The sequence below is a fragment of the Augochlora pura genome, chromosome 7 (assembly GCF_028453695.1).
Source record: "Augochlora pura isolate Apur16 chromosome 7, APUR_v2.2.1, whole genome shotgun sequence".
NCBI lineage: Eukaryota > Metazoa > Arthropoda > Insecta > Hymenoptera > Halictidae > Augochlora > Augochlora pura.
In genome coordinates this window covers 41,194,171-41,204,500 of record NC_135778.1, presented here as the reverse complement: position 1 = coordinate 41,204,500, position 10,330 = coordinate 41,194,171, and the positions used below count along the sequence as shown (strand labels likewise).

Genomic DNA, 10,330 nt, shown 5'->3' with positions numbered 1-10,330 from the left:
CTACACGTACTCTAAGATGATTTGTAAATAGCATTACATATATCTATCAACTACATCAAGCATTGTATTTCAGCAAGTATTTTATCAACATTTCTAAAGTCCTTCGACCTCATTCCACTCTTCTTTCATGTTCCATCTACCCTTTTTTGTTATAATGTTACAATCATTAATTTTGTCAAATCTATACAATCTGCAATCTACTGATTAGTTTGTGCAAATACCATAATTTCTCTCTTACCTTCTATAACAGTGGTGTACTATCTTATTCTTTGAGTTTTCGGCAGACAGAAAAATATAAATATTCTCCGACTAATTTTAATTTTCTAAAAATTTATTTTTAATTTTTCATTTCACACGTTCGCGATACTATGCTCCGGTAACCGATCAAACTGCTTGTATCAGCTTTTCGAATCAGCAACCGACTTTCCCGCTAATCTGTGTTTGTATATCACCAAAAGAACGAAGATAGTTGCAGTTATCGGTGGCCGAGTGAAGGGTAGAGAATTTGTCGGGCAACGCTACGCGTACGCATCGTATCTACGCGAGCGAGATTCTAAAGTAATTACGAAGGTAGGAGTACGGTTTTCAGAATGACGTTCCGCGACATGACGACAGTGTCTGTGACCGGCGCGGCGCACTGACTCATCGATCAGTACACGTCCGACCGTAGCACGGTTCAGCTCGCCTTTTCCGTTCCCCGATCGTCAAATGGTGTTCAACTCGGTGTTCCAACTCGGTTGTTTACCGTGCTGCCTGGTCTCCGATTCAGGTGATCGAATGCGAATCGTATCAACGACTGCCTTTTCGTGAGTGGACCGTTTTTGTGCCCTATTTTTATTTGGATACGAAGTCCTTGGACATAACCGACCACTGCTCCGCAGGTCGGCTACGTCGACATGGTAAGTGTTGGTAAACATCTGATTGGTTGCGAGTACAATGCGGGTTTTTCACGCATCTCTTGTCATATTTCGAACAAGGAGAATTTTCAGGTAACCGTAAAGATACTTCAAAATAGTGAGGAGAAAATACTAGGTTATACGTCTGCTCCAATTGATTAAGAACATTTCATTTATTCGCACAATAACATTTAAGACAATAAGAAAACGGTACAAAAATATTGACGAAATTATATTCGCAGGAATGCAATTATGTTTCGAATAAGTGGTACAGCGAATGCATAAATATTCGTAGTCTCAGTACGAATAAAGTGTTGTCGGAATAAAGGTATCAGTATTTACATTCGCAATGAAAAGAGACAAACTGAGAATGATTGATAAGGCAATTTGAAGTCCTCAAATATATGACATTGACTGACGATAAAATATAATTTTTAACGTAGACATTCACTTATCGGGTACGATAAGCTTAAAATGATAAGATGTAGCGTGGTTTGCAGTATCAGATATTGATATGAAACAAATTTAGCATTATTCTATAACTCTTGATATATTATACTCATAATAACTTTAATCATACAATTACAAACAATAGTTTTGCTATGAATTACTTTTTCTCAATGGAGAATACAATTTCTTTCAATGATCTCTAAGTATTCTGGTCAATCATTTTAATAGAGCTAATGACAATGAATAAATGCAACGAAATATATAATCGATCAGTATATTACAAAAACATAGAAAGTGACTTTCTTTTTTGATATCTTCGATTAATTGTGTTTTCTCTTAGAAAGCCGAAGTAACCAACAAGATTAATTTTTATAATGATAAAAAGTTCGATGCACGTGTTGCAAACGTTAGAGTGTATTACTGAAATCTTTACCTTGAAATTTATGTTAACGAGGAGACAGTTTAACGACCTTCAAATAAAAAGAAACGAAGGTTCCATAAAATTTCAGTAGCTGTTGACAATTTTGCGTATGCATTTCAGCGTATTGGTTTAAGAAAATAGTTTTCTTTCGATTTATTGATTCGAGTCTGCAGAAATAAATAAATACATTCGATAACGAAAATTAATATTAATCTATACGATGAAATCTCACGTTTCAAATGCGTTTGATTAATATTTTCTTTTTGCTTGCGTTCGAAGAATTTAATGACGTAGTTTCATTGGAAAATCCTGGCGAAGCGTGTGTATATTTATAAGTGATGAAGCTCGTGAAAAATGTAGGACTAAGAATATGGGATCGTTTCCGATTGTCCGCTTTCGATTTTGAGCTCGATTTCAAAGAAATTGGATTCGGAAGTGAAAGTACAGTTAACACCTGCATCGACCATTTTCTTTCATATTCTCCCATTTTCTTTGATATTCTCCCATTGTCAGCGTATCGACTGCAAATAAAATACCGTTATCGAAATGTGACTTAGGCGTGTCTTCTGTTGACTAATGTGGGTTAGTCATCTACAAACAGCTATTATGCCCGCAAAAACCATTCCTGGTATATTAATTCGCATAAACTCACTTTTCTGTATTTAAGGAAACACAAAAAGGAAATTAGGTAGCTACCGCAATGGTGTCATCATTATCTCATGACGAATTTCGTTGCGCATAACATGCGTATAATGTTTTATTTATTGTTCGATCATATTTAGAGCATCGCTCCAATTAACAGTCATACTTTGTGTTACCATTGAGTATCTGTATTATAATAGCGTACTATAACAGTCCAATTAATATAAATGATAGGTAAAAATCTTCCTTCCGATTATTGTAGAATACCTGAAAGATATTATTTTTGCCCGAGTCATATATCGCAGACATTGTACCGTTAATTCATAAGTGATATAATTCAGAGATACGCGCAAACGTTTTTATTACTCTGTTATTGTCAATTACAATGTAACCAGTGTTCAACATGGAGATTATGATACGCAGTCAGTTGTAACCATTGTCACTATTACAGCAAAATGAAATTCGCAGAAGCACTTGTGTTGAAATGGTAATAAACGTCTTTATTTTGTCTTGTCATTGAACCGAGGAAAAATGAATCACTTCCCGTTCGCGGGAAACAAAGGAACGTGTAATAGACAGTTTGAACACGGTGTAGCACGAAATGATCGGAAAGTGGAGCCAATCTTATTATTTAACAAAGCTTTCTCAGTGATCGGACGCGTAATAATGGCAAAAGCAACGATAATAGCATTGCATAATTTAACGAAAGAAAAGGCTGAAAAATCATACTTCGTAGGGTCACTGTTGATATATTTTTTATTGATAAATCTTAGAAAAAATAGAAACTTCAATTTCTAAAAAATGTATCATTCGTTTGAATTAAAAATCGAGATTTTAACCCATTCTTTTCTTATACAGAGCATTATTTTGGAAAATTTTATATTTTTCGAACTAAATAGTCGACAGCACGGTAAGAAGTATGACCTGCCATTCATCGATGATACTATTTGGTCTTTTAACTTTACAAAACATTATGTCCTCGTAACGTGTATCAATATCGTTCATATTTAAAAATATATTAACATAATTTAAAAGTAATCAGAAGGTATCATGCAGGTAAATTGTTATAGCCAAATTATACACGGTCAAGGTAGTTGGTTCACAGCTATCCGATTAACATAGTATCGACTATCTTGTGCCTTAATGAGAATTCCAATTAGAGCATACACAGAAATACTTGAGGCACTCAAAACTAATATTAACACGATCGAAAGAAGCAGGTCAGCGGTTAAATTAATTTGAACTGATACAATTAGCGCAGATAAATTCCTGTCTAATGGCGTACAAGCGGTAACGGGGAATCTGCTTGTAATTGCAATTATTCAATAAAAACACGCGGTGCATTAAATTTGCAAAAATTAGCTCTGTAAATCGCCGACGAGAGATCCGGATTGTACAGATCAACATAAACACCACTCTAATGAACTGCTTCGATCAATTTTTACGAGTTAATGCTTCTACTGTAGGTGTTGGACGTGTTAATTACCTCGTATTAATTTGTTTCTTGCTATCATTCTTAAATACGACCTAGTTGAAATAATCTAGTTAATTGAAAAAGACTTTGCATGCCCATCCATCAAACAGGAAAGACAAATATTCAATTCACAAATCATCGGTTCGGTGCAAAAAAAACGTCTTTATTAGATGTTAAAACATTGAGCTGTTAAGAAACAATATAGCTCTGTTTCAGAAGATTTTCTACTCCGCTCACGGCATAGTTTTCACAGTCTACGAAGTTTCAGGTTGTTCCAGCGAAAATTTCACGTGTACGTAACGTGCGAGTGAAAGGACGATGAAAAAATATTTCTAGTACGATTCCATAACTGGTGTTATACTTTGTTCACCATGTCAAGAAACCTCGCCCTTTCCTTCTTTCTTTTTTTGTTCTTTGATAACAAGAAGGAAGTCGATAAAGTCATACTTCAACAAATAATTGTTTCTATCATTTTGTTACTTTATTTAAATGAAAGAAATAAGATGCGTTTCTCAAAGTAACGAATGTAAAAGTAATTTACGATATAAATTTCTATTTCTAATCTATTATAATCCTAATTAAAGATAAAAAACCTGACAATTAAATTTTATATTAAAAAACTTTTATAATTCAAATTATAATTCTCTCTGTAGGAAGAGAGAGAGCGAGAGAGAAAGAGAAAGAGAGAGAGAGAGAGAGAGAGAGAGAGAGAGAGAGAGAGAGAGAGAGAGGAAGAGAGAGAAATTGTCTTCCTGAGCTGTAACAGTGTCTGTACACCTTGAGAACAAATTTGCATCGAGTCTTCGTTGTGTTGTGTCGTCGTTCTCTTGCTGCCTTGAGCTCGATAAACCGAACTCGAAGGAAGGCGCCTTGAGAGAAATGATTGCCGCTATTGACCGTGATGCATTACATGTATGTACATCCTGCATTATGGTTACCGGAGCTTTTTAGTCCCTGTTAAGCATTCCGACGACGACGCGAGTGGGCGTAAATACATTTACATCATCCTATTTAAGATCATAATGATTGTTAAGCAGTGAACCCGGGTCGTCTGCGCGTTAGCTGATATCAGGATTGTAGGAAACGCAGTTTGAGTCGCTGGTTAACGAGAACGCTATGCTAAAGCGCGACATACACCTGTGTGTACACTGCGATGTTGGCCACGGTGTGCATATTGTTATCTGTTACAGTTCTAACGTAGATGATAAGTATAGTTGACTTTTCGCAATTTTTCGTGTCCGTGTTATTTTTAAGTTTCATGCATTTTCTTTCTGTCACTAAATTTTTCTAAATACAAAGTAAACCAAACGATGCTCAACGTCTCGATAGAATTTAGTTATTTTGGTGAAGAATTCAAGTATATTGATGTTTAAAATAATTTGTAGCGGATGTCAATATTTTGAAAAATAACACGCACCAGACATTATTTGCAATATGTGTAGACAAATTAATACCGAATGCGTTCCACACGCATATTTAGAGATACAAAATTATATTTCTTACAAGATAAATGCTTCAGAATGTCAACGTTATAAAAATCATCCGTTATCTTCAGAAACCCTTTAATCCGTTAATTTAATTATCGCAGCATCTCCATTAAATTTTACTGCCTTATAAATGTCTTTATCCAGTGTCAATAAGCATGCGATGCCTAGTTTATTTGATCGTTATCTCTAGACTATTGTATAACAAGTAAATCATAAGGAGTGCAAATTGAATGAAGATATATTGATTGTTTCAATTATTTGAATAAGTCAGAAGTCAAATAAAAATGTTCAAAGCGATATCTACACGGTGTTTCGTATTTCACCGATTCAGTTTTCCCATAAATGCATAAAATCTGCAGTTCGGTTATGACTCTCAGGAATTCGTGTATATACATATAGATGGTCCACAGAATTGATGTTACCGCCTTTATTGCCGTGACATTGAATGTCGCTACGGGAGATTGTCATCATAGTTGGAAACTAAGAATCGCGCACAGTTGTATTCCGACTAATAATGCGGCGACAGTGTTCACGATATCAACACCGATTTGACTTTCGGCGACAATAGTGTTGACATCGCAGGCCACAACGCCAACAATCGGTCGGCAAAGTGATACCGTTGCGAGAATTTCACATAATTTGTATCCTTATTGCATAAGTTTGACCGTTGTCAGCAAGGTAATTAACATTTCGTCACAAGACTGTTTCTTTATATCAGTCAGGTTTCGTAGTTACGATGGACATGAACCGTGTGTAGGTTGTCGATTTTTAGCACTGGAACGTCATTTTAATAAAATCATTATTTCTATTATTTCACAAACTTTTAATCTTAATTTATTTCTCAAAATCAGTTATGTCACGGTGTATTTCGAAAAATATAATATTTATATTTGATATGTAGTAAATTAATTTTAAATATCTACAGTCACAGAGCTAAACAGATTCACGTTTTTGTATCCGCGCACATTCGTATTCTAGCACGGCATACGGTCGATAGTCTTGAATGTATCGAATGGAGAATGCATTGCAGATCAGCGACACAGAAATCATAATTGGATTTATGTGACTTTCTGCGCTTCATTGTCATCTGTATTAAATAAAGAGTTGATATTATATTACAATTACGGTATTTGAAGCACTTAAAGTTCGGTGTTTTAAAAAACCTGTCCGAACCTAATCGTGTGCGTAGGAACGTATACATAGTTGTCTTTTAATTCGATTGACTCGACTATGAATCTGCACGAGCTGCACGCATTTATGGCATCCGCAGTATAGCTGCATTTAAATTGAAGAGGAACATTTTACACACTTATAATCGAAGAACATTGTACGTGAAAATAAAATAATTATAGAATCTCAAATTTTATGACACAAAGGGAGGCTAAGGTATTTTCTTAAGACATGATAAAAAATTACTTTCATACATAGACATGTTATAAATTTTTGTTTCAGGTGTATCATTGGCAGAGTCAAAATGTCAAAGTTTCTGGCGTGGACGACATGGTTCTTCTTCCGAAAATATCGGAGGAAGCTATTATCGATAATCTGCGGAAAAGATACATGGACGACTACATATTCGTATCCTTTTTCGTTATTACGTCTAATCAGAAGCAACCCCGACTTTAGAAATTCAATGTACTATTTAAAACTGTATGGAATACTTGAAATACAGTGGCACATAAATAAGAATTTTCACACAAGAATTGCGCATGAACAAAGTAACTGAATAAATAAATAAGGCCCGTGAGTGTAACGTCATTTTCAAGACCACTGATCTGAATTCGTTATCTTAAAAGGTTTCTCTCCTTCGAGCCTAGAACATTCGTAAGACATCACGATATTAGATGGTATCGATTAGGCTCGGAGGAGCTACGTCTGTCATTAACGAATATTAATGTTTCTTAATTCTCATTATTCTATAATGTGTCGTTTAAAGTTGTTGAACTTATAGAAACTATTTCATAGAAAATGATCGCATAGATTTTTTAATACAAGCATATATTATAAGAAAAATGGTGTAACGTTAAACTAATTAAATACAACTTGCTAACAAACATTACGCAGAAATATAAAATTCAGGAAACATGAAAACAATCTAACAATTGTTAGACTATTTGATTTATTTTTATTTATTTTCTGATTTATGTAATCGTCTTGGAAAATTTTGATTTTGCATAAAGATCCGCAGTTTAGTTGCTTTCAGGACTCGGTATGTTTAATGTTGAAACGTGTAGAAACGATAAATGTGCAGAGTTAATTTCCTTAATGAGCAACAGACATGTATCGGTCCTGTGCTAGTGTCAATTAATCCTTTCAAGCAGATGCCTTACTTCGGAGAGAGGGAGATCGAAATTTACCAAGGCGCGGTGAGTTTAATTAATCTACTGTTTCATAGCGATCAAATTATATATATATATATATTTTATTTAAATTGTAATAAAAATATGTTTCTATTTAGGCTCCATACGAGAATCCTCCTCACGTCTATGGATTGGCAGATGAGATGTACAGAAATATGTTGATTGATAACGAAAGTCAGTGTGTTATCATCAGGTATTGCAATCTATTTTAACCATATATTCATTTTATCTCTCTGATGTTGATGATATAAAATAATAAACAATGATAATTACGTTACATATTACAATAGATAAAAACCGTTGCGCTTATCGCTACTATGTAGTAAGATACGCAATTGTCGTATCAATGTTTATATAACAGAAGCTACGAAGTATAAAATAAAGTGGAACAAAATAAGTGAATAGTCGAATATAAGAAATGAAATATAATAACTAAAATATTTAGGAATATGTGTTGCTTACAGTGGAGAATCCGGTGCTGGAAAAACAGTAGCTGCTAAATACATAATGTCTTATATTGCAAGAGTCAGCGGAGGTGGTGAGCGAGTGCAAAGAGTGAAGGACATCATTCTGGAGTCTAATCCATTGTTAGAAGCATTTGGCAATGCGAAGACAGTGCGCAACAATAATAGTAGCAGATTCGTAAGTTGTGTTTTAGTATGAACTTTACTAGAATCATCAAACCAATCAAAATGGATGTCAAAGCATTCTTTTTTACAATTCTTTATAAAATACTTACATTATAAAAATGTTTCTAGCAGAAGTTTTACGGCTTGGTAATTTTAATGTTAAGAAAATAATGAAAATATCTGAAGTACATTTAATTTCTAGGGTAAATACGTGCAAATGCAGTTTGGTCGAGGCGGCCAACCAAGCGGAGGAAAAATTTCGAATTTCTTATTAGAAAAATCAAGGGTCGTTTGTCATAATTATGGCGAGAGGAGCTTCCACGTGTTCTATCAATTGGTTACAGGCGCGGACGAACAAATGAAATGTAAATATCAATTGGTAATTATGTTTAGATAATTTTGATACACCTGCCCCTTCATCACTTTATTTGATCTTTTATATATTTTCATAAACTAGTCTTTTTAACATTTCTCGATTTAACAAGGTATTTCTTATTTTGTCTTACAGCCGAATTGGGATTAACGGATCTCAATTACTATCAGTACCTCAGCTATGGAGGGAATCACAGAGTTGAGGGTGTGTCGGATGCACGTGATTTTCAGGAAACATTAAAAGGTATTGCTGCTTAGCTGTCGAACTTTGTAATAAGTACTTGTACCTTATCGAAGATTAAATGTAAATTGTTTTATTGGACCGATTAAACGTTGATTCGTAATAGGCAGATTAAACACGTACTTCTAATAGACAGCATAAAATTCTTCAGTAAAATCACGATTTTCTCTTTTCAGGATTAAGCGTGATGGGATTAAGTGATTCGGAAGTGAATGATATCTTCGCAATAGTTGCTGGAATTCTTCATCTAGGAAATCTACAATTCATGGAGAAAGAAAATTATTCACAGGTTGCCGATAAACAGTGTAAGTATCCCTAATTATAAAAATTCTAGAAAGTTGTCAGGAAATTTGTATTTATAATTAATCTGTGCGTTGACAAAAATTTCATTCATTCTCGCTTCAAAATTGAATCCAACAAACTTTGTGCTGATAATTTCATTTTGCAAATGAATAAATTGTATTACAACACAGTCAGTGAGAAATCGTGCATTATACAATATCTAGATATAAAAGATGGATAAATTTTCACTCGGGAAGTATGAAATGAAATAAACTCGGCACAAAAGACGATAGTTTATCATTTCTGGCATTAGCAACTTTATTCTGGAGGGTTCTGCATCCTCGTGAATGCTGAAACTGCATAAAAATCGCAATCTAATCATTTCATTCGCACACGTGTATATTTCGTTCGTTCTATTTCTTTCTCAATCGTCTCGTCCTCCTATTCTTCTCTCGGGACATGAGTAAGCCGATGAGAAACCGTGGGAGCGAGACTCGATTCCACTACAATTGCGAAGAAGGTCGACTACTGGAAACTAAAATGTTCTGCACAGTCGAAGTTGAAGCGCGTTTGTATGTTCTTGCATAATTCTTCTTTGCAATCGCGCTTCATGAATGAATTCGGTTACATATCTCCCATTTCGACATTTTTATCTCAGAAATTAAATTGTGTAAAGTAGTGTAAGTAATTTCAGAAATTAGGATAATGCGGATCATGTAATAAATTGTTTGTTTGTTGCAGTGCTCGAGTTCCCAGCTTTCCTGTTCCAAATCTCGACGGAACAATTGGCTCACAAATTGACATCGCGCGAATTTGAATCTAAATGGGGAGGTCAAGCTGAGAGTGTTGATGTCACTTTAAATGTGGAACAGGCTCTTTATACTCGAGATGCGTTGGCAAAAGATATTTACGCAAGGCTTTTCGATTATTTAGTTAAAGTACGTATTAGTCACGTTTCAATAATTCCTTCATAATTAAAGAATGTTTAGCGATTTACATGTTCGATATAAAGATGATTGAAGTACAACTGTATTTTCTCGAAGTATACATTAAAAATAAACATAAAGATATTTAAT

At 34.5% G+C, this 10,330-nt stretch overlaps 1 protein-coding gene across 3 annotated transcripts in view; it reads left to right on the top strand.

Moving 5' to 3' along the window:
* Positions 1 to 655: 655 nt before the first annotated feature.
* The window catches only part of LOC144473514 (unconventional myosin-Ie), a 28,971-nt gene continuing 19,296 nt past the window's right edge, over positions 656 to 10,330 (top strand). For all 3 annotated transcript variants that reach the window (XR_013494601.1, XR_013494600.1, XM_078187435.1), the window contains exons 1-9: positions 656 to 899; positions 6,823 to 6,948; positions 7,647 to 7,736; positions 7,829 to 7,923; positions 8,195 to 8,372; positions 8,562 to 8,724; positions 8,868 to 8,975; positions 9,149 to 9,277; positions 9,996 to 10,192. Coding sequence is in view for 1 of the 3 variants with exons in the window: in XM_078187435.1 (XP_078043561.1) it covers positions 897 to 899; positions 6,823 to 6,948; positions 7,647 to 7,736; positions 7,829 to 7,923; positions 8,195 to 8,372; positions 8,562 to 8,724; positions 8,868 to 8,975; positions 9,149 to 9,277; positions 9,996 to 10,192 (1,089 nt within the window). In the remaining 2 variants the exon portion in view is untranslated. The remainder of the gene's footprint in view (positions 900 to 6,822; positions 6,949 to 7,646; positions 7,737 to 7,828; positions 7,924 to 8,194; positions 8,373 to 8,561; positions 8,725 to 8,867; positions 8,976 to 9,148; positions 9,278 to 9,995; positions 10,193 to 10,330) is intronic.